Raw genomic sequence first — 23,938 nt, 5'->3', positions numbered from 1 at the left:
AGAAAAAAAAAATATATAGCCGAAAATTTAAGTTTTTATTGAAAAAAAAAAAACTTGTACGATTGATTCTAAACTGTAATTTTAAATACATTGTTTAACCTTTTTATTGCTCTATTTTTTTTATTATTTTTCTTTTCGAATTTTGGGAAAAAACATAAAACTTAAAAAAGGGTTTTTAATAAATTCATTGATACTTAATTTTGTTTTTGTAGAAGTATAAATGCAATAATGTAAAAAGCATTTCGTTTTGTTTTTTTTTTTGTTGAGGCTTCCTGTCTGGCCTGTTAACAAAATCATAAGTACAAAAACTTCAAAAAATCGTCAAATTTTAAAAATCAAAAATAAAATTTTAAATTCTGAAATACAAAAATTCCAAAGTGAACGAAAAATTTAAAATTAAGGAAAAATAAAAATTTCAAAAGCAACAAATTATAAATTAAAACTAAAAGATTCAATAAAAAAAACAGAAATAACAGGATTCAGACATTTTGGAATTGATTTTTTTTAGTTTGAAAATTAAATCATTCTAAACATAAAACAAAGAAAGTTCAAAAATTGAAATTCTTTTTTCTATTTAAAAATTTAAATATTCCAAACCTAATTTTTTTTAAGATTTAAAAAAATAGAAAATTTAATTTTATTTTAAAATAGAAATTCAAAATCTTATGTTATCTAATCTAATCTTAATTAAATAAAATATAAAAAATTAAGTCTGAAAATATTAAGCAAAAAAACAGATCGTTCGCGATTTTCCGAAGTCTTTGCCATAATATCACTATCAATATTAAATTTTTGAATTGAGTTTTGCAGTTTTTGAAATTTTTGAAAATCTTTTTATTGTTTCCTCTAAGAATGTCAAGCGCATGCAACGTCATACACGAAATTACAAATGGAATGCCAAGCGGATTGCGCAACTTTTCTTGACTTTGTTCCTTCCGAGCTCCGTAGATAGCTCAAAGTAGTATGAAAACTAGGTTTTTGGGGCTTAAACCGCTATTATAGATATAACAAAGTAGCTTTCCTGTGTGATATGCATTAAAGAATTTCAATTTAAAAAATACAGATCAGATTCGCTAATTCGGAAGGAACTGCGTTCGAATGAGCGAGTCCAAATTCGCTAATTAGAACAACTGACAGCTGTCGAAAGCTTGAAACCGCGTGCTCGGAAATCGTCTACCAATGCGCATGTGGTTGAAATGTCAACATCAGTTTGACACCGGTTCTAAAATTTGAGTGCTTTATAATCCGAATACGTTCGAATAAGCGCGCATTCGAACCAGCGGACAATCCGAGGTAGCGAGATCCGACCTAACGAATCGGTTCTGTATATGAATTTGGTCTAGAAATTTAGTTGGAATTGTGCATTTTATTGTTCACAACAATAAAGCTTATTTTTTGCTCAGCGCAATGACATAATATTGTACGAACAAAAAAAAGTTTAAATGAAATATTGAATCGGGTTGGAAAATTTAACTGCGCAGCCTTTCTGGAAAGAACACCTCGTTTTTGACAGATTGTTCTCAGGGTAACATCTGGAGTTTTTTTTTGAAAAGGTCCAATAAACCAAATTTTCAGTTTTGCTTTTTGGGTGTTTTTTTAATACACCTGACTCAAGGCGGTTTCAAAAACACCCAAAAAGCAAAAACTGGAAATTTGGTTTATTGGACCTTTTCAAAAAAAAAAAAAAAAAAAACTCCAGACATTTTCTATCGCCTTGTCCAGCGTTTCTTTAACCGTTGGACTTAAAAACTGACCCAGAGTGACTTTAGGACCCTATTGGTAATCAATGTTTACAAATTTATTATTTTTGCATCTATATTTATTTACATAACTGGCATCACTGCAAAGTTGCAGAAAGAGCAGAAAGAGTTTGGGCGAGATTCCGTTGCAAAGTTGCAGTTGCTGGGTAACGGCAGTTAGGGGCAATCCATCAATCACGTGTAAGTTTCAATTCAATTTGTGAAAATTGAATAATTTTAATAAAAGATTTTGAAATGGAAATCACTACAATTGCAGAGTTTTTTTTGAATAGGTCCTATAAACATATGAAACACCTGGGATGGGATAAACAAAGAGAAAAAAACCTATTGTCAAACTAAACCACTTTCAACATGGCCGCTTCTGTCAACCTAAACCAGTCCTTTCTTATGAGAAGAAAATGAGAAGTATTGTAATTTAAATAAAAAAAATTAAATCAATTTCAGAAATAATTGTAAATTGAATTGATAGATTGATTAAAATATTTTCAATTGAAAGGCATTTATTTCTATCGTACACCGAATGTTGACTTATCAGCATTTTCATTTTGAAAAACAATACATTTCATGAACTGACTATTCTTATGCCCATTTAAAACTATTTTTATTTTTCTTTTTTGCGCGTTACATATAAATGTCATCTAGATTGAACCTGTGCTTCCCATGAAATTAAAATGTGGCGTGCCACAAATTGAAAAACAAACTTTTTTGCTCTTTGAAGTGAATGAATTAGTACAAATTTGAATTTTTACCAGCCATTTCTTTCAATTCTGACACCTTATTGCGTGCGACCTATGGAATGTTAACTTTCTTTAAATTGAGTAAAAATTGCCATTGAATTCGACGTGCTCCTCTTTGGGGAACTGGGAAAGATTTATTTACTTTCTTTGCGTAACGGAACAACGACAGGAGCAGATCTAAGAAAAAATCTCCCCTCCCATTTAATGACTTGCAGGCGTTTTAGGATTTTTTTAGATTGAAGTAAGAAAACGCATTTAAATCGTATTGCATTTTTCACATCCAAATGAAAATTTAAAATCTTTCATATAAAAAACACATTAAAAATTGAAGAAGTGAACTTTTTTTGACTTATCTTTGATTTGCCAAACATTTCAAGTAATTTGTATCCGGCAGCTCCTTATGAACGGATCCACCGTAAAACGATGGAACATAAACTCAGGATTTTCCACTCACGTCCAGCCGCAAATTTTAACAGCCAAATTAAAAAAAATCTGCGAGGAAAAACTAAACAACATTTCAACCAAAGAAAAAGTCATCCGCATGCTTGAGCAATGAGTTGAAAACATCATCAAAGAAAATTTGAATTGTCAAGCTATCTGAATCACAGATTGCTTGATATTTGTTTTTGAGCACGAATTTTCTAGAAAAAAACAGAAGAAGAATACAAACGTAAACACTCAAAAAGAAGACTCTATCCAGCCGTCCCGTCCCAGTATCCAGCCGTCCCGTCCCAGTGAAACACAATAGTTTATTGGGCCTTTTCAAAAAAAAAAAAAAACTCTAGTATTTTATGTTAAGTAGAAGTTCAAGATGAAGAATATACTCAATAGAAATTCATTGAAAATTTTGGGTAAATATAAGCTAAACTCTGGAGTTTTTTTTGAAAAGGACCAATAAACCAAATTTTCAGTTTTTGATTTTTGGGTGTTTTTCAATACCCCTGACTCAAGGCGATTCTAAAAACACCCAAAAAGCAAAAACTGGAAATTTGGTTTATTGGACCTTTTCAAAAAAAAAAAAAACTCCAGAACTATAGAGCTTTATGACGTTTCGCGTACGCACACTAGTGCACCATTTGATTTTGCTGGCTGACAAAATTTAACCTCACTTTATTTTCGTGTACGTACATGCAATACATACGTACGTAGATTGCTCTATTATTTATAAATTTGGTGAGAGTTTCGACGTGGTTTATGGATGACGCATGGAAGAGTAACGGTGACGATGCAATTTGTTTTCCTCATCACTCGTCTGTCAAACAGCGTCGGCGTCAGTTGAGAAAAAAATTCTTCCTCAAATTCCGAACCAATCTCGCGACCAGACCATGTCCTCCAGTTCCGACGAAGCCGGTTCCAACCCGGCGCCACCGCCGCCAGCAGCAGCCGCCCCCGTGGCCAAGGCCCGCGCCTCCTCGTCAGCGGAGTCATCGGACGAAGAACTTGCGGCGGTCCAACCGTGGCTGGACAAGGTGATGGAAGCGTTCATCAACATTCCGTCCGAGGACGCCAAAAAGGGCATTTCGATGTTCAAGGTGAGGAACTACCTCCAGGACAAGCACCACGTGACCAAGGCCAAGGTTCAGAAGGAAGTTAATCCGGCGCTGAAGGTCGCACTGGCCCGGAAGTACATCATCAAGACGACGGCGCTGAACAACGTGTTCATGGGATCGGCCCGGCTTAATCCGGCGTACGCCATCAGCCGGCTGCGGCACAGCGAGGAAACGGAGGACGAAAAGGTCGGAGGAGCCGGTGGCCGGAAGCGCAAGGCCAGCGCCGATGAGGATGGAACCAAAAGCGTCAAGCGGCGATTTCCGTTCGGAAAGGCGCACTGAAGCTGCCCCGCGCGGAACAGCTTTGGCCTCAGAAGCTTCCTGAGCAAAGGGAAGTGTTTCGGAAGAGGCCTGGAGAAGCTGGATTTCTTTTTTTGTTATTTGTTAGTTTTGAAAAATATTCCTTTTTGTTCTTCGTTTTAAAATGAATTCAAACGGTCTGATTTACCATGTGAAATGGAATCACACATTTACTAAAACAGATCCTAAAACTTGTTAATTTATTCGAAAATAAATAAATGCTGTTAATATATTTCCAAAGGCAAAAACTAAAAATCTGTCTTTTATTTATGTCTCTAATCTCAAAACGATTAACTACATTTAATTTGAATTTAAATATATAAATAACAAAAACATCAATATCAGATCTGATTTCTTTATTTTTGAAAACTTGTTTATTTATTTGATATATTTTTTAATTTCAAATAACTTCTTGAATAATTTACTATCGCAGATATAAATTATGTTTTATAATCAAAGACAACAAAATAGGTTATTGGAACCTTGCAATAATGTTAAGTTAGAGGGTCAATAACAATGAACTTGTAACAACTAATAATATAGTTTTCTTCAGCGTAAACCTTCGAAAGGAACGCTTCCTACCCTGGAAGCTTCTGAGGTCGCTCGCCCAAATTGAATCATCCGCCCCATCCGATTAAATCCTAGCCTTTTTCCCTCCCGAACCTCCCGTGGACGTCTGCTGCTCGCCGCCAGCTGTCCGCTTCAGCCCTCCTGTTGTCCCTTCAGCTGCCGCCGCCGCCGCCGCCAGCACGGCCCTAGCCTCCAGCCGCACGCGACGCAGCAATTTCAGAACGAAGCTCGGATTGGGCCGGGTTGTCCAGCTCTGGGGTAACGACTTGCGGCCGCCCACTTTGAGCAGCATCTCAGCTTCGACCGCGAACTCGATCGTGGGAAGTAAAATCTGCTCGATGACCGCTTCCGGCACCTGGTACCGCATCCGGAGGAACGCCCTGATCTGGTCGACCCGGATGCCCCGGGCGGGGGTCGCTTCGTGGGCGTCCAGAACCATTTCCAGGAACGATGTGTCCGCATCTGGATGGATGGGAGCGGCGGCCCGCGGAACGTTGGCCACGTTGGAGGTGGACAGCGGCATCTTTGGCGTTGGAGGGTTTCCTGACATCTTTTCGAAGGAATTCTGTAGGGAATGACAAGTTGTTTTTTTTTTTCAACAAGATGTGAGAACCCACACGAGTTCTTTGATTGAAATTTTACCGGAAAAATGGGAAATAATCGGGAAAATTACGACTTCAACAAAAAACAAATAACTCAAACTTTGACCGGACTCAAGGCTGTAGAAAGCCATGGACTAGAGGTGGGCAAAACCGCTCTTTTTTTAGGAGCCGCTCGTTTTCGTTCGCTCATTAAGAGCCAGTATTTGTAAATTCTGCTCGGTTTGTTCTAGAGGTCGTATCGATGTGCTCCGATTTGGATGAAACTTTCAGCGTTTGTTTGTCTATACATGATATGAACTCATGCCAAATATGAGCCCTCTACGACAAAGGGAAGTGGGGTAAAACGGGCTTCGAAATTTGAGGTCCAAAAAACCTAAAAAAAACTTAAAATTGCTCGCATTTCCGTAAAACTTCATCAATTCCAACTAGATGCATTCGAATGGGCACTCCAAAATGGGCCATAGACATCCAGGATCGGTTCGACTTTTTCTTATAGCTTTTGCAAATTACTGTTTAAAATTGATTTTTTTAAAACCTTAATATCTTTTTGCAACAGCCTCCAACACCCATACTCCCATAGGTCAAAAGATAGGTAATTTCATGGACTATAAGCCTGCGGTAATAACTTTTTGGCCAATTGCAGTTTTTCTCATAGTTTTTCGATTTTTCTAGAACAAACATTTCACAACGTTAGTTTTTCCCCTGTAGGCCTCCAAGCGGCACTTTTTGGTCTCAATTTTGTCATATTAAGAATCCTCGGAAAATTTCACGTTAGTTAGAAGTAGGGACCTACATAGGGAAATGAAATGTTCTAGGAGAAATTTCAAACACCCAAAGTCATTCAAATTTAAGGTTGAAAAACTTGTAGTTTTTCTTTCGTGCTGGCACTTTTTTTATACCGAACAAGCTCAAGCATAAGAAAAACTACCAGATCATTATCAACAACAGTTTTACAATACTTGTAGGGGAGTGTGGGGTAATTTGGACACCCTAAGGAAATTGCTCTGTTACGGGCTGTATGGATATTTTAAAGGAATGTGGATGACAACAGAGGATAATAGAGACCATATTTGATGGAAAAATGTCATTCATTTCGATAAATTTTGATGAAAAACCCATTTTTATCGCAAAAGTTAAAAGGTGTCCAAATTACCCCCACATTTTTGTGTGGGGGTAATATGAACACCCCTATGGGGTAATTTGGACATGCCTTGTGGGGTAATTTGGACATGCCTTGTGGGGTAATATGGACATACCTTGTGGGGTAATATGAACACCTTTTGTGGGGTAATTTGGACACATGTTGAAGAATAAGTTCAACATTTGATTTTTTGAGCATGTTTTTTATCCTTCAACCTGGTTTTGTAATTGCTTTATGTTTTGAAGTGTTGCTCACAATATTTCATCAATGGTTTTAATAATGATTTTGTGATAGAACTTTAATTCAATAGGAAGATAATAAAAAGTTCAGTGTAGTATACATAATTTAATCATTAATACTGAAATGATTTAAACATTGATGCTGGATCAGGCACACTATACTTGTTTTTAGTGATTAAGGTATCATTTATGTTTATATAAATCAATCTTTATATAGAATTTATTAGCCTGAAAATATCATTTTTTTAATTTTTACATTCAAAATTTAAATATTATTGTAAACCAGCATAGAAATTAGAAATGTCAAAGAAGTTAATTAAAAGCAATCAACATTAGAATCTTGTTGAACGCCAAATGTACAGTAATCAGATTTCCATCAATTCGAATATTGGAATAAATTTATCTAAATTAAAAAATAGGGGTTTTGTGAAAGTTCTCATTGCTCACATTCATTTTTGATTGTTTTGACATATTAAATCCCACTAAATTTATCTAAATCTCTTTAAAAACTCATCCAACCATGAAAGTTACTTTTTGTTGCCTGACAGGTAGACTTTCAGGTATGTCCAAATTACCCCACAAGCCATGTCCAAATTACCCCCATAGCATATTCTATCATAAATTGCGATTTTTGATGATAAAAATGGATAAAATGCACAATTTTTATGCGTACATATCTCAGGCATCGTCCAAGCAACCCCCTTAAACAAAAAATGTCCACTTTTTTGCCATATAACCCCTGCAAAACCTTATTTCCTAACCTTCAAATATTAGAATTTAAGGCAGTGCCAACCGGCCTTTGGAAACTTTTACACATTATACCAAAACTACTTAGCCTATTCCAACTTTTTTGGTTTGTCCATACTCCTAGGCCATTACTAGTACTAGCCTTATCACTTAAATTGACGTTTTCACTTTATATCCGAAGAAAACGTGATTTTTAAAGGGGTGTCCAAATTACCCCCACTGTCCATATTACCCCAAACTCCCCTAATTGTTATAAGTCTCGTTTTTTTGCCAAAACTATTTTAAATTGATTCCAACCATCTTCTTGCATGATCTTGTTGCTCGATTGGAACCCCGATTTGACAGTTCGATTGAGCAGGCCTGCAAAATGTTTCCAACCCAGCGTACACATGAAGCAAACCAAAATGTCAGTTCACTGCTAGCATCTGACTGTAAGCCTACACAGAAAAAAATATTCCTGTGAATTTACATTATTTATCATGTACCAAAAGATATCATGATAAATGATGTATATTTACATTAGGTTCATTGCTAATGTAAATATACACTGAGCCATCTTCGCATTTTATAAACGAGCGGCTAAAGCATCAACTTGTTCAGGTCGAGGCTCAGGCAGTGGGCAAGCGAAATATGAGAGCGATAGAAAGAGAACCAAATATAACTATTTTTAGTTCGGGTAGTTTTGAAGTCAACGTTTGGCAGAAATACATTAGATATATGATTTACATTAAACAGGAATTTACAGGAAGCCGAACACGGGTAGAAATTCATCAGATTTGAGTTTCCATGTTCAACGTTTCCATTAGATTCATGATTTACATTAGATTTAGATTTACATTGGAGTAATTTCCATGACTTTTTACTCTTTACATCATATTTCAACATTACATAAGAAACAGTAATTACGTGCTGTGTAAATTTACATATTTTTTTCTGTGTACTGTGTCCGTTCAACCACTGCCGCCTGACTCGTGCCAATCGGCTGCTGGAGAATGAGAGAAGGAAAAAAATGAGCTACACTCACTCAATTCGTGTCGTATGACTGACTCGTAAAATCCTCTCTAAACACTATTTTGACTATTTTTAAACAATTGAATGGTTCTAGACTGTGCAAAACACTCAAAACAACCATAACTTATATTCAAAATTACATTTCCACGCATAAATACAAACTTTTTGTGTAAAAACTTGTTTCTTTATGTGTGTGCGTGCAACGTCGAATGAGCGTTGGTCGACTACTGCCTCGCATTGCAGCTGCTCAGTGAGCTAGGGCACTCACGACTGAGTCGGGTTTGTTTATGTCACGGTTTTGCGGTTCAGTGAATGGATCTGAAAAAATCGTGTATGCGTCGCCGATTTTCGCGTCAGGACCCCTGACATTTTCAGCTCTGACCCTGAGAGTGACATTTCGCCTCTCCATATAGGCTCTCTAGTTAGAAGTAGAGAGCCTGGATCTTATTAGAGAACGGACATCTCAAACCAAAAGTACCAATCGAAGCACGAGAACTGTCAAACGGAGGTACCAAACGAGCATAAGACAAAGGATTTTTCTCGATTGGTACCTCCGTTTGACAGTTCTCGTGCTTCGATTGGTACTTTTGGTTTGAGATGTCCGTTCTCTAATAAGATCCAGGCTCTCTAGTTAGAAGTATTGGAGTGGTAAATTTGATTTAAAAAATAATTTAATAAAAAAATGAAAAAAGCAATAGCTCATTTTTACTCTGTGATCAATACGTCAAATGCTGTATCAAGTAGGCGAAAACCTGTTTCACCCCTAATCCAACAAATTGTTAAAAAATATTTTAATTCATTCTAAATGGTATTTTTTCCAATCAAATTTACCACTCCAATACTTCAAACTAACATGAAATTTTCCGAAAAAAAAATGAAAAAAAAATGACGCCACTTTTATGAGATTTTTTGATTTTAAGATTCAAATTAAAAGTTTAGTTTGAAGGTGAGCCCACGATTTTTTTCGTTCAAAATTTTAATGGAAATAGCCTAAGATGTTACAAAAGACTCACAGACTTGTTTTTCGTGATTCGATTACACGAAGTGAAATTTTTCCGAGGCCTTCGGATAATCGAGTCTGGACCTCGGTCTGGACTGTAAAGTAAAATAAAGTTGAATAAAGTTGAATAAAATTGAATAATGTTTGATAAACTAAAATAAAATTAAATATAGTTGAATAAAGTAAAATAAAGTCAAATAAAGTTAAATAAAGTTAAATATAGTTTAATTTAGTTTAATTTAGTTTAATTTAGTTAAATTTAGTTAAATTAAGTTAAATAAAATAAATTAAGTAAAATAAAGTTCAATTAAGTTTAATAAGTTTAATTAAGTTAAATTGAGTTGAACTAAGTTAAATAAAGTTTAATTTAGTTAAATTAAGTTAAATTAAGTTTAATTAAGTTAAATTAAGTTCAATTAAGTTAAATTAAGTTAAATTAATTCAAATTAAGTTATATTCAGTTAAATTATGTTGGATTAAAATAAATTAAGTTCAATTTAGTTAAATTTAGTAAAATTAGGAGATTTTTTTTTAAATTTAGATAACATAACAGGTATTTTTTTTTTAAAATAGTGGAAATCAGTAAATATTTGTGCAAATTATTTTGTTTTGTATTTTTGTATAATTGTATTTTTTGTATTTGTATTTATTGTATTGTATTGTGTTTTATTTTATTGTGTTGAATATGTCAACAGAACATCTCAAAAGAGCTGTATTCGCTTACAATTATAACAGAATTTTGAATTAAAAATCAAAATCTATTGAAACATTCGAAAAACTTGTGGGACTCCAAAAATATTTGTAACAGCCTAAAAGTTAAACAATTTTTTGTTTCGTATATCTATTTTTAACGGAAAGTCCTAATCATTTCCTTAAACTTTGCTGAAGACAGAAAATTCCTTCTCAAGATACAGTATGTCATACTAAATTTTGTGTGACCCAAAATTGGGTCCTAAAATTAAGCTTATATTTGTGATATTATTGTTCCTATAGCGATTAAGCTTATTTTTTTAGTACAATGACCCTTTGAACGAACGCAAAGGATTTAAAATGGATTTTTAATTCAATTTTTAAAAATTAACTTCACGGTCCTTCTTGACAGAAACGGTCCTACTTGACAGCTCGTTCCAAGGGGACCATAGTTTAACCATCGAAAAAATGTTGTCTAGTCAAGATTTTTTTTGCCTTAACATGAAAAAAGTGATCAGAAATGGGTTTTAATCGTGTTTTTTTACCGTTGTACATAAAAATTGACATAGGGCTTTAGTACCCAATTGTATGAAAAAACTTATGATGCAAAATGACTTTTTTGGCAAAGGAAATTAATGGACAAAGTTTATTCAAAACCAAGAAATGAAAATTATTTATATAATTTGGCAGCTTAAAAAAGTTCAAAATGTTCTTTGTGCAGAAAATCTCATATATTAAATGATTACAAATCAATACTTTTCAAAACATTGTAACTAAATCCATGAAAATAGAATCATATGGCATCTTTGCTTCGCTCTCACTATGACGGCAGTCATGTGGTTTGAAACAATGGTCATTGTTCCAGGCATTGTTCTGCTTCTCTGTCTGTACCATACTAATTTATTGATACAACAGTTATATTTTGGTGATTGGTGGCGACTGCAGCACGTGCGACAACACCGTGGAATATATGCTAAATATTAACATTAAATTTTAAAACGTTCTTTACAACCCAGTCAAAATGGGAATGAGCAATTCGTACCAGTTGTTCTGCTTCATGTTTGCGGTGATCAAGGTGTTGTTCCTGACAAGTGCCATCTACCAATTTGCCACTTGCAAGTATGAATGTCCTCCGTCGTCGGGTAAGTTCTTGAAATGATTTAATTACCAGTTGATTACAAATAAATCTCCCCAACAGTCACCTCGTTTCTCGTGTTTGCCACCTTCCTGTTGACGCTGTTCCCAACGTTGATGATCATTGGGATCCTCAAGGTATGCTCAGTTGCGAATCATAACCTCAAAACCCCCTTCAAATTGAACTTTCGATTCTTCCCCCTTCAGAAACATCTCCAGCTGGTCCGCATCTACAAGGTGTACAGCCTCGTTGAAAAGTCGATGATCATTTTCTTCATGATTGTTTCGAGCTTTTTCATGGTCGAGCTTGTCCAGCTGTACGCCCGGAAGCACTACATGAACGAAACGGAACAGGTGTCCGTGTTGCTGTTCCACGCCGTGAATGGGTGCTTGATTCTGTTGACTGCGCGTAGGTTTTCTTTTGTTTTGGAAATTAATTGATTGTAATAATTGTTTTTTTTTTTGTAAAATTTCAGTTTACATGATCTTCCGCAACTGGATGATGAACGGTACCGTCGAGTCCATCAAGCAGGACATTGCCCTGAAACGCGGCGAAACCTTCGTTCTGACTTACCATGATGGATATTCGGTGGCGTGATTTGTTGAGCGAAATCGCTGTTTTTCTTTACTGAAGTTATTCAGTATTCTGAATGATTTGATATCTGCGTTAAGCTAAATAAACGAGTATACTAAAATGAACTAATGAACTAACTGATAAATGCACGTGCACCGAATGAACCAAAACACGACACATTCAACAAGCGACGACGTAACCATCGCAACCGCTGAATGAACACAAACAATGAACGTGCCACGTGCCGATGAATCGAGCGCGCTCGCGTGAACAAAAACAAAAACGGTGTGTTCACGGCAGCCTACCTCGCAGGCGCAGGCGCTCGTGGTGAACCACATTGACAGACATTTTTTCGCTGGATCCGTCAAATTTGTGGCATTTCGGGCAGGACTGTCATCGCTTGGGGATCGAATCGGTGGTGAAAATATAGTAAAATTGCAAAAATAGTTTAAAAGTGGTCGGTTTTCGGTAGTTTGGGCCGGTTTTTGTTGGTTGTTTGCGTACTGATTTAGGTTTAGGTGAAGAAATTTTCGATTTTTTGTATGGAATTTGGCCTGAAAAGCATCTTTAATTGGTCTGCAAAATGTGACATTTTTCTTCTGGCCAATTAACCAGTGCTGCGACAATTAGACCAGCTTCCAATCAATCTGTTTTTAATGCAACTTCAAGTCTGGTTCTCGCTGAATCTTATACTAACTTAGTCCAAAATGGGGAAAAATGTCAATTAATTTGTAAATCCTGCGAAATGCGACAAACCGCATTATATCATCGACCGGAAAGACGAAGAAAAAACTTTGCATAGAAAATTGGCCCTCTTCTCTGCGCTGTGTCTTGTTCTTCTTCACCTTGGAGCTGACTGGGGCTGCTCGTGCTGCTGCATACCTTACAGGCGCAGTCGAGCCCTGTGTACAAAAGTGGTCAGTGTGATATCTTTATTGCAAATCATTGCCGTGTTAAATTGACTGAAAATAGGGAGAGAGTCTCGAGAACGTGTTTCTTGGAAAGTTATATAATAAAATTAAACTTTCAACACCGAATCAACGAACCTATCCCGAAGGTGGTAATAATTAATCAGCGAGAGTGGCGCTGAATCATGGCGAAGAAGATCCCTTTCAAGGTGGTGTTCGCCTCAGGTAAGGCCGCATCAAATATGCAACAATTGGCGCCCGTCCTAATCAAGGTTTGTTAATGGACTCCAATTTCAGACGAAGACTCCGACTACCCGGCAAGCGAACTGAACAGTCACAGCCCCACCGTGCACGGGTGGCGCTCGAACAGCTCGAGTCCGGTGACGCCAAAGGAGATTGTGCTCCGATTTTTCAATCCAGCTCGTATCTACCGGATCCAGGTCCTGGCTCATCAGCATTACATACGTGAGTGTTGATAAGGGATTTTTGAATGAATACTTCATTTTGGTGTTCATTCCGACGAGAAGCTTGTGAGTCTGCGCAGCTTTTGTTCACCGAGGTCGTTCATCACTGAACATTAGTGCCGGAATTTGCGTTCTGTTTTGATCCTTTGCAACCAACACGTGGCTGGCTACGCTTATGTACCTACTCTGTTTACTATATTTAGTACACTCACATGCTCCGGCTAGACACATAGGCGAAACCTTCAACTGTGACAGCATGTTTCTCCCTTTTCAGCGGAACGTATCGAGCTATGGTTGCACTACTCAAGCAAAAGCGCCCCAAGTACACCGTCCAGCCAGAGCTTCGAGTACATGGGCTTCGTCGCGCTGTCAGACAACTCGAGCACGAACTTCACGTCACGTGAGCTGCAGAGCGTAACTGTTGCGCCGAAGGTCGGCTCGCATCTCAAGCTACGGCTTGGTCCGCCCCACTCAAACAAGTTCAATGCGGAGAACCAGGTGGCGCTGCTCGCCATCAACATACTGGGCGAAGAGCTGACCCCGGAAGAACTTACCGCGATTCAGTCCAACACGGCACTGCTTAGCGCCACCCCAGCGAACATTGAAACGCTGAACAGCTCGCTTGCTTCCGTATGCGATGATCTGTCCTACTCGATGTACGTCGAGGAAAGTATCTGCGATGTGGTTCGTAGGATGGAACTGCTCAAGGTGCAAGCGGTGCAAGGTGAGGAAATGTCAAAATCTGTTCAAAAAATAGGTAATCCACTCACGTTTGATTCCAGGTGAACGCTTCGAGTACGCTCGCAAGCTGAAGCTGTGCATGACCGTGCTGCGAACAGCTGGCGAACGGCTGGGACGGTACGCGCTGGCAAAGCGGCAAGCCGTCCAGCAAGAAGACTTTACCACGGCACGGTTGCGCAAGGAACAGATCGAAATGTACCGCAAAGCCGTCTTCAATCAGCTGAAAGTGGACACGCTGCTGCGAAGCGACAAGAGCGTCACGAGTAACGATTCCTGCTCGGAGCTGTACGCTTCGAAACCGATGTTGCCTTCACCGCCAAGCTTGCAGGATGTCGCAAGTGCTTTATCTGAAACCGCGTTACCTACCGTGGTCGAGGTCGCCAGCCGGCAACCGCAGCAGCAGCATCAGCAACCACCAAACCCAACGGATACGACTGACTCGACGAATACCACCACCAGCTCGACGGCTTCCAGCAGTGGAGCTGCGGCGGCAAGCAGACTGCACGAAGCGACAGCGTCCAGCAAATCGCAACACAATCTCTCCAGACCTGAGGACATTCCGAACTCCCCGCTACTGAGCCACAAGGGGCGCAGTCCTATGCGGTCCCCTACCAACACCGGCACGGGATCGCTGCGACGACGGAACAAGAGCGCCCCCAGGAACAGCTACGAAGACTACGACGAACGTGCCATCTCCACGGCAGGGTGAGTTCTTCCGTACGATTGTCCACCGCTCGAACAAACTAGTGCTCTATTCCACAGCTCGCACTCGAACGACTTTCTCAGGGAGTGCCAGAGTGCTCTGCTGGAGAGCGAAACCGGCCGGGTGCGGTCAAAGCTGAACGAACGCGAGCGGCGCCAGGCAGCGCTGCCGATCCTCATCTTTGGGATGGAACTGGTCGAGCTGATCTACTCGCGGCAGTACACCGACCGCGAGGAGGGTCTGGTACGGTTGCGGAGCATCCTGAAGCGGGAAGGCGACGAAGATCAGTCCGCTGGGCCGAACAAGATCTGCCGCAGCGCTACGCTGCTGCTACACCGTGGGGTTCGCGACGCGGTGTTTTCCGTGTTTAGCCAGGCTACCGAGTCGGTGCGGTCACTGTTTATGGAATTTGTGCCAAATAGGTGAGTTTGAGGACTCCAAGAATGTCTTTGATTATAAAGCTGACTTCTCTTGAGCAGAGTGTCCCCGAGTGAGGTTGCCCGATCGGTGGATCGCTTGCTGCCGGAGCTGCTGTCCAAGAGTGGTGATCCTTCGGCGAGGGTTCACACGCTAGCTCAGCACACGATTCTGAGCATCGCCGCCTGTCAGGAGGTGCGTGATCAGCACCTAATCGCTCCGGCTTTGTCGAGACCGGTAGGGAATGGGACGCACCCGAGGTTGGCGCTGAGCCGCATGCAGATGCTGGAGCAGCTGGTGCTGAGTCAGGGTATCTCCAGCGATAAGCAAAGTGGGCTAGCTTGTCGAACTCTGTCCGAAGCGGGCTGTTCCGGAATTCATCACCCGGCCGAATCGGTACGTAAGGTCGCCGAACGGGTTCTGCTACTCGTTTATAAGGTAAATCCTCGATTGGTACGGAAGCAGCTACCACCGGATGATGACATAACTCGTAGGAATCTACTTTACCGACAGCTGTTCACGGAATTCGATAAGATCGATCTGCAGGTATGCAACACCACCCTTCCCCAATAAAATTTCTAACAACCAAAAAATTTCAGCGAAAGAAGGAAATGCTGGAGAACAAACACTTCAGCGGACCCACGTCCTTCGCAGGCATCTGCTCGCCGCCAATGTCCAACAGTTCGAAGAACTCCCCGCCGGTGGAGATTCGCAGCCGGGCGCTGCGCTACGACTCCGCGGGCAGTTCCGGCGGCACCCGAGGCGGCAATGTCAGTTTCTCCGACGGTACGCATTTTGGTTGGCACTCGAATTTCAACTCCTCATTGCAGGATTCCAACTTGAGTCCGGTGCGGCGGCCGGCGGATTCAGCTGGAATCATCAAGAGCAAGAGTGGGCACGCTATCGGGCATCACCACTGGGCCAGCGAGGACAAGTGCGAAAGTTCCTTCTACGAGAAGCCGGACTGCAACGGGAAGACGACGCTCGAGGGTGGTGTACCGAAGCAGACGTTGAGCCAGCCGAAGACGTTGCTGTACGACAGTACGGTGGGATTTCTAGGGTCGGAAAACGGAGCCGGATCGAGGAAGAGCTCTAACTCGGACTCGTTCGAAGGGATCGATAACGAGATGTAAGGGGTCTTTGGAGAGATTTGAGCTTATGTGAGATCTAAAAACCTTTCGAACTTATAGCCGCTGTCCGTTCTGTGATTGGATCTGCCACGGAGATCCGGCGCAACTCGATAAGCATTACTGGAAGGCGTGTCCAGTGCTGACAAAGTGTCCTCAGTGCAGCCAGATACTGGAGGTTGCGGCTCTGTCACCACATTTGATAAGTATGTTACGTGTTTGAGCTGTAATCACCAGTACTGAAGAATGTATTCTTTCAGATGAATGTGAGGCAAAGGCGAGCTATGTTAGTTGTGAACGTTGCACTGAATCTGTACACAAAGATCTGTACGAATACCATATGATGGAAGATTTTTGTAGGGGTAAGTCATGTTGTTCCGGTGGTCAACTGTCAAAGTTAACCACACGAACTACCCCGGTAAAAAATAATATATTTTCCAGAACTAACAACCGGAGCCGCTCGGTGTCCTCTGTGCCACGACGATGTGCTGCTTCCGCTGGACGGTGGCTGGAAGCGCCACCTGCTAAGTCGCTCGGGTTGCCTTGGGAATTCCCGCAGACGGGCCAAAGTCTAATCAACTATCTCTTTCAGCAAACAAGGGTGATGGCCACCTAACGACTATTTTACGTAGTGCAGAAACAAACACAACAGTCGCGCTTTCTAGCAAGTTTTAAAACTTTCGATAACACCACTCATACACACTCAATCTCACAGGGCAGCAAACAATGGCAGCAGCTAGGCTTTATAAACTGTACGCATTTTAATGCTAAAACGAATGTGCTAAGCGAAAGCAGTAGGTAGAAGTTTCGAAATTAATCAAAAATGAGCAAACACAACAGCACCAAAACTAACACGAGCACGATTACGATTTTAAAATAGTTACTGTGACTGGTTAGTGCAAGCATGTTTGGAGTCAGTCACAGTTTTTTTCAGAAAATTTTCAAAAATACAATTTTTGACTAATCAAGCAAAACATAATAATAGAACCAACAACTGTTAGTGCAATGAATAACTTTATCGAGTTTAACAACAAGAAAAAACGGAACTTACATTTACAAGACGACGACGACAAATGATGGTATATTTGAAGACAATTCAGTGTAGGGATTTTTGTTACGTAGATTTTTTAAAATACGGCAGTATTGAAATAGATTTTTTTCCTGAGTAGACTAGAAATTTTGCCTCCTTAAACGAAATGACAACTTAAACAAAATTAAAACAAGTAAAAAAAACTCGTAAATAAACAGTCCATGAAACCATGAAAGTATTTCCCGTCCTCAATAAGTCAAGAATAAATAGCCACCTCTTTTCAATTCAAACACTGTGTTTTATTTATTTATAGAGAAAATAACACTGAGATAAGTCGATACTCACCGCAAAAATAAATTATTATATTTGTTTCCATTAATTCCTTGAGTCCAACACAATGATATTTTTCACAACAGAGTCCATAAAAAAGTGTCATGAATTGTTTGGGAAATTTGTATTCTCAATTTATCATTTTGAGAAAAAATACATCAAAAATGATAATATTCAAAACAAAATTTACGGCACTTCATATAATCAATAGCCAATGCACTCTACTTAGAGATTTGTTTTTCAGTTGAAATTTTGTTATTTTGTACTATTAAAAAAAAACCTGTTTTCAAAAATAGTACATGGACCTTGTGTGGTCTATACCTCAGCACATGTTTTAGAAATAATAAGATAGATTCAAACCTTACCAGTTGGAAAATATTCCAAAAATAAATTGAAATCCTACCAAAGTCACCCCGGTTTACGATACTTTATTTGTTTCATCTTAAAGAGATTATATTTGACATTCAAAGTTTTATTTAATTTGATATTTTTTAGATATTTTACCAAATTTTAATAAAATTTTGCAACTTCTTTAATTTGAACTAAATAAAAGATTTTTAGCTTAATGTCATTATCATTTTAAATTGTACGCTTGTTCCGCTAAACACTACTATAATACCTAATATTACTCTAAAAATTGATTCACAAAGACTCCACTTTTTTGCCGAAACCATTGAAAAAGTAAATTTTGATAAACGTTTCTGTTTTTTGATTTGGGTCAAGGTTGAGAGCAAATAAAAAAAAAAAATAAAACTGTTCATTTCAAATCAATTTTGAATCATGAAAAATGAACCGAAAGTTTAAACATAAAATAATAACACAGACTGTGATAATAATAAACAGAATTGAAATACACCTTATTCCATCAGGATTTTTCTAAATCAAAAAAAAGTTGTCTGTTTAAATCAGAATGATCCAAAGAACACTGGAATTCTTCTATTTGTTGGAAAAGATAAATCGATAAAAAACTGATTTCGTTTTATAAATTACTTTTTCTCATGTGTAGCTTCTTTTGAATGCACGAGTTTTCAAATCGTTCTTTTTTCACTTAGTATTAAATTAGTATAAATAATTTGAATACAGCTATTTCAAGTAACAAAATTGTATAGTGGGCATTTTTGTTTTAAAGTAACTTTTTCTAATGTTTCTCGAGCAGGGGAAAATTGCTTAAATGACCCGCGATGTTTAAGTCCATGCACACAACCCTAACCTCTCTGCCTTTATTTGTTTTTATGTGTAATTTTGACATTTTATCATTTGAAATCGACCAGAGAAGACAAGATACCAAACAATAGTAGTTTATGCAAAAAGTTGCAAAAAGAAGATTTTTTCAGCACGAGTCGATAAATCGTCAGCTGTGTGGATATTGCAATACACACTTGTGACATATACCAATTTATCATCAAAATGATTGTGAACACTTGTGACACGTCATACATGTTGTTGGAAAATGTGGAATTTTTTTCTTGTTTTTCACAATTTTATGTACACACATACACATAAAAATATACTGATTAAGTCGAATAAACCATTGATTTGAGCTTATTTTACGTTGTATGGGAATTCTGTGCACACTTGTGACACGTAGTACAATTTTACTTTCGAAACACACTTGTGACACGTGCTTTTCAGATTTTTGTTTACATTATTTACTGTAACTTTTAACTGGTGTAACCAAATTAGTTGAAACTTGGAGCGTTTGTTAAGCGATAGTATACGAACTAGAGGGTGACGATTCTCGAGATTTTCAATTTCCCGGGAATCGAGAGTGGAATTTGGCCATTTCCCGGGAATTCCCGGGACCCGGGAGTTTTTTTTACTATGCCAATAGTGGCTATAATATAAAAGGAAGAGTACCGTAAACTGGGGTCAATCGGGACACATAGGGCGAATTGGGGCTGCAGTTTTAACCATGTTGGAGCACAATATTTTGACTTTTCTGGTTGGTTTCGGTTAGAACAGACTCAGACCAACAACATGTGTACATCCATTTCCAAATTTAAAAGCTATAAGTGCTCTAAAAACTGCTGTCCCTTTTCAGACTGTATTCCCGATTCGCCCCAGATTACGATAGTAATTTTGCTTCTTTTCTATGAATTTAGTTAAATTAATTCATACTTATTCAAACTTGTTTTATTTATTTTTCTTTCATTTTTTTTCCAACTGTAAATATTTACTGAAGAATATTTTACAGATATCATGACAACCAAAATGTTCACAATTGGTGGTTCTTAACTTTACAAAGATTGCCAGAGTTTTTTTTTTCAAAATATGATTGAATATTAAGGTTGACGTGTAACACAAAATGAGGTATTGACATAAAAAAAGAAATAACCTTGTTACAGCGAAATTATCTTAGGGAATTAAAAAAAAAAAACAGATTATTAGGATTGCTTTGCTCGAGAAAAGATATGAAAATTGAACTGATTTTGAAAAAGCTTTTCCCTCTACGATTTATGAGGATTATGAGGATTGCTTTGCTCGAGAGAAGATATGAAAATTGAAATGATTTTGAAAAAGCTTTTTCCTCTAAGGAATAAAAAAAAAAATCAAACAACTTTAGATTTCATTTCTGGGGTGTTACTACTAAGTATGTTATAAGGTAAATTTTGGGGTCCTAATTTTTTTTTGGCTTCTCACAATTAAAGTCATTGGAATTTTTCACATGTTAAGCTTTACACTTCCTAAATAAGAAGATAAGAGAAGCGTTGGTTTATTTGTACTTGAACATTAAACATTCAACGTTTCTTAAAATTTTGAATTTTTCAAATAATTTTCTGATTAGTTTATATAATTTTGCTTCGATATTTACAAGTTTTAAATTTCCCGGGAGTCTCGACCGAGTTTCCCGGGAATCGAGAGGCTCAAAAATGGTCGATTTCCCGGGATTTTTTTCCCGGGAATTCCCGCTCGTCACCCTCTAATACGAACCGATTGCTTCATTCATAGTTTTGAAATTAAGTACCAACAAACTTTAAAAATCGATTTTCTCGAAAAGTACTAAATGGTCGTTGTCACATGATAGCACACAACTGACGAAATACTGCTTAAAAACATGTTTTGCAACGAGCTGCTTACAACTATTTTTGCAATTCCGAAAAAAAAAACGCTTTTCATATGGAATTTTGTGTAGCCAATTTACCATGCAAACCAAAAAATATCGAAAAACATTACTTTTCCATACTAGTGCTGAAAAGTTCAACTTTTCAGCACCCATTTCTGTGCTGAAAAGTATAACTTTTCAGCACTAATATTGAAATGTATAAATTTTCCATTCTGTTTTTTTTGGTGGATAAAAGTAGGCCATTTTTGTCGTTCGAGAATGACGGGAAAAGTAAGTAGTTTCAGGACGGGAGCGCAAAAATATTTTTTCTTTAAATCAAAGATATCTATTTGCATTTTGTTAATATTTGCTCCATTATTGTGAAAGTAAGACCTCGAATTAGAAAATTTTGTTATTTTTTCTTGGCTGTTCAGTCTTGACACAAACAATGCAAATAAAAAACAATTAAATTAAATCAAAACTCAAGATATGATAGAATGCCAATACAAAACATGAATGAAAATCCATCGATCCTCGATCTAATCAATCTATAACTCAACCACAATAAACTGCTATTTCAAACATGAATAAAACCAACACGACCACGGCTTAATTCATAAAGCACCTCTAGCCCATCCAACAACCATGAATCAAAAAGTGCTAAACCCACACAATCACGTCCCATTCAAGATGGCAGCATGCATGCGAGAGGCAAAAGCAAAAATCTGTAAACAACAAAAGTGACAGACCTTTCCGCCCGCTGCTGGTGGGTTGTGTGTTGGTGGTGGCTTTGGTGTTGATGTTGGTGTAGGCCATCAGCCAAAAAGTTCGCCCGACGAGGGGGGTTGTTTGGTTGCGTGTAGAGCGCGAGAGAGGGAGAGAGAGTGGATAAGTATTGCGCTGTGCTTTTAAAATTTCGGGATTTTTTTTAAAGTTTTTTTAAGATTAAAAAAATATGTAAAAAATAAAAAATTAATTATTAATTTGTTTTTTTTAAACACAATTGTGAGAAAAATAACAATAAAAAAAATTATTTATTTTGCGCCCAAATTTTTTTCTTAATTAATGTTGAGTCTTAATTTTTTTTAAAATACTCATTTTTAAAAAAGTGTCGACTCTGCAACCCACAATACCCGCGCGGTTGTCCGTCCACACGGTGGTCGATCCGTCTCTCCTTGTCCGTGTGTATACACGCTCTTGATGTGCTTGATTGGTGTCGTGTGTGTTTCTGTCGCGGGGTGTCGTGAAAATCGATTCTCGGCTGTGAATCTCGGCTCGGAGTGCGCGGTTCTCTCTGCTTTACGGTGGTGATTCGTAGTGCCATTTTTTAGTGAAAACCCGTGCCAACCGGCACCGGAAGTGTGTGTTGACGTTCGGGAAGTGATCGGTGTGCGGTTCCGGGTGGTTTAGTGGCCGCGGCCCATGTCTAACAGTGGTCCAGGAAGGTGAAATCTTTATCGGACTCCGAATCTCGACTCAGGTAAGGAGAGGATTCTTTTTTTTTTGTTCACGGTTTCTCCTTGAGGCCAGCACACATTGCACGCACACATCCAAGCAGGCGCGCTTTGTACATGTTTTACACTACGCGCTAGAAGTGCTCTATGGGAAATGTCATCTCTGCTTGGAACGCGATTCTTGGCGAAATGCGCGCGGGTTGTGATTTGACCTGGTGGACCAATCCCTACAAATCCGTGCTCCCGGCACTTCTCCGGTCAAATCCGTCCCAAAGTGCCCCTTCGGAAGCCATCCAGAGGCTTGCATTTTTTGTTTTGTTATGTAAACAACCGAGATTCCAACTGGTTTTTGTGCCCCTTCTTCTTCTTGCTCTCTCTGTTCCTTCTCGTTCTTGTGCGCTCTCTTCATGCAATGTGCACACACACACACATTGTAGTAGTTGCTTGCTGGCTGGGCCTGGACTCGAGACCAGTATCTCGGCTACGTGTTGTTTTGCTTGGCGAGCCCCCTCAGACCTCGGGGCCACCGCTGCCACCCCGCGTAGACCCACCCACTGCTTTTCTTTAGTAAAGGTAGCAGCGTTCGCGTGCTCAAGGAGCTTCTTGGATGTGCGCGGATGGGTTGGCCAGCGTTAATTTAAATTTGTAAAATATTCATTTTATGTTTCTGTTATGAAACTATTTATTTTAACCCATTGATGTTCAAACTAAAATTGAATTTTAGGATGCTACAAATATTATTTAAAGTGTTTGTTTCCCCCCTTTAATGTTGGCCCGATAAATTAGGGGGCAAAAACAACTTTTTTTTCAAAAAACTTCAATATTTCAATAAAAAATTAAGTGCAACAAAAAAAAAAATCAATTTAAAATGCATTCCCCTGCGTTTAGAATCATTTTTAGCATGTTTGGGTTGATTTAATTTTTTTTGTATATTGGAAAATTTTGATGTTTTGCGATAAGCAAAAAGTTTTTTTTCGCTAACATTTTTATTTCATTTTTTTGAAAACTAATGATTGCAAAACATTTGAACCAGTGTAAAATGCATTTGAAAACACTTTTTCCGTGCAAATGTAGGCTTGTTATTTCAATATTTATATTTCTTTTTTCTAAAATTTCTAATTTATTTTTATATGGAAAGAGACAATTTCACATAAGTTTAATTTTTTAACATTGAAAACAAAGGTAAGAAAATATGTGAAAAACAAATGTCTCGATGCTAACCAGTGTTTTTTTTAAGTTGGCATAAATACAATGGCATACAAATCAAATCCTGATATTTGAAAAAGTATTGCTGAATCTTTGTCAACTGACAACAGAATGTTATTGAATTTTCAGCACAATTTTTTTTTTGCTGAAAATTAAGTTTTTTTGACATCCGTTTTACTGAAATTTCAGTCAATAATCTATTAACAAATTAAAAATATTTTTTTTATATTTCAATAAACTGAGAATTCAGTAGAATCTTGATTGCTTAATCGTTTACTGAAAGCGAAAAAACCCTAACATGTGTCTAGAAAAAACGCTATATAAATATAAATAATAAACTGAAAACGGTTATAAAAAAATGTGTAGAGTCGTTTTCGATTGCAATTCGAAAATCATTGCCATTCCGGTTTACGGTAAAAATATATTGTAATGGTTGAATCTTAATGAAAATGAAAACTTA

General features: G+C 38.1%; 5 protein-coding genes across 11 annotated transcripts in view; 4 read left to right on the top strand and 1 right to left on the bottom strand.

Moving 5' to 3' along the window:
- The first annotated feature begins 3,738 nt into the window (after window positions 1-3,738).
- LOC6034402 lies at window positions 3,739-4,602 on the top strand. Its single transcript, XM_001844668.2, has one exon. It carries the CDS (start codon window positions 3,823-3,825, stop codon window positions 4,327-4,329), a length of 507 nt encoding a protein of 168 aa, XP_001844720.1. The 5' UTR covers window positions 3,739-3,822; the 3' UTR covers window positions 4,330-4,602.
- A 100-nt stretch (window positions 4,603-4,702) lies between these two features.
- Window positions 4,703-5,640, bottom strand: LOC6034403. Its single transcript, XM_038255090.1, has 2 exons — window positions 5,560-5,640; window positions 4,703-5,482 (listed from the first exon to the last, which is right to left on the bottom strand). The coding sequence occupies exon 2, from the start codon at window positions 5,465-5,467 to the stop codon at window positions 4,982-4,984; it is 486 nt and encodes a 161-aa protein (XP_038111018.1). The 5' UTR covers window positions 5,468-5,482; window positions 5,560-5,640; the 3' UTR covers window positions 4,703-4,981.
- A 5,590-nt stretch (window positions 5,641-11,230) lies between these two features.
- Window positions 11,231-12,183, top strand: LOC119767247. Its single transcript, XM_038255414.1, has 4 exons — window positions 11,231-11,489; window positions 11,546-11,619; window positions 11,689-11,890; window positions 11,958-12,183. Exons 1-4 carry the CDS (start codon window positions 11,369-11,371, stop codon window positions 12,077-12,079), a joined length of 519 nt encoding a protein of 172 aa, XP_038111342.1. The 5' UTR covers window positions 11,231-11,368; the 3' UTR covers window positions 12,080-12,183.
- A 104-nt stretch (window positions 12,184-12,287) lies between these two features.
- Window positions 12,288-17,732, top strand: LOC6034404 (centrosomal protein of 104 kDa). 6 transcript variants are annotated; one of them, XM_038255410.1, is made up of 11 exons: window positions 12,288-12,573; window positions 12,945-13,188; window positions 13,261-13,428; window positions 13,702-14,151; window positions 14,210-14,873; window positions 14,931-15,293; window positions 15,351-15,834; window positions 15,888-16,417; window positions 16,479-16,621; window positions 16,676-16,777; window positions 16,857-17,732. In XM_038255410.1, exons 2-11 carry the CDS (start codon window positions 13,149-13,151, stop codon window positions 16,988-16,990), a joined length of 3,078 nt encoding a protein of 1,025 aa, XP_038111338.1. In that variant the 5' UTR covers window positions 12,288-12,573; window positions 12,945-13,148; the 3' UTR covers window positions 16,991-17,732. The 6 variants fall into 6 exon arrangements, with proteins under 6 accessions (XP_038111338.1, XP_038111337.1, XP_038111336.1 ...); XM_038255409.1 differs by having other exon boundaries at window positions 12,757-13,188; XM_038255408.1 differs by having other exon boundaries at window positions 12,725-13,188.
- Window positions 17,733-22,039: 4,307 nt separating this feature from the next.
- The window catches only part of LOC6048199 (aryl hydrocarbon receptor nuclear translocator homolog), a 297,606-nt gene continuing 295,707 nt past the window's right edge, over window positions 22,040-23,938 (top strand). For both annotated transcript variants that reach the window (XM_038251173.1, XM_038251172.1), the window contains exon 1: window positions 22,040-22,298. The gene's annotated coding sequence lies outside the window, so the exon portion shown is untranslated. The remainder of the gene's footprint in view (window positions 22,299-23,938) is intronic.

Source organism: Culex quinquefasciatus, chromosome 2 (assembly GCF_015732765.1).
Source record: "Culex quinquefasciatus strain JHB chromosome 2, VPISU_Cqui_1.0_pri_paternal, whole genome shotgun sequence".
Taxonomy (NCBI): Eukaryota; Metazoa; Arthropoda; class Insecta; order Diptera; family Culicidae; genus Culex; species Culex quinquefasciatus.
Note: the sequence above shows the minus strand (reverse complement) of the source record. Positions and strands in the feature narration are given on the sequence as shown.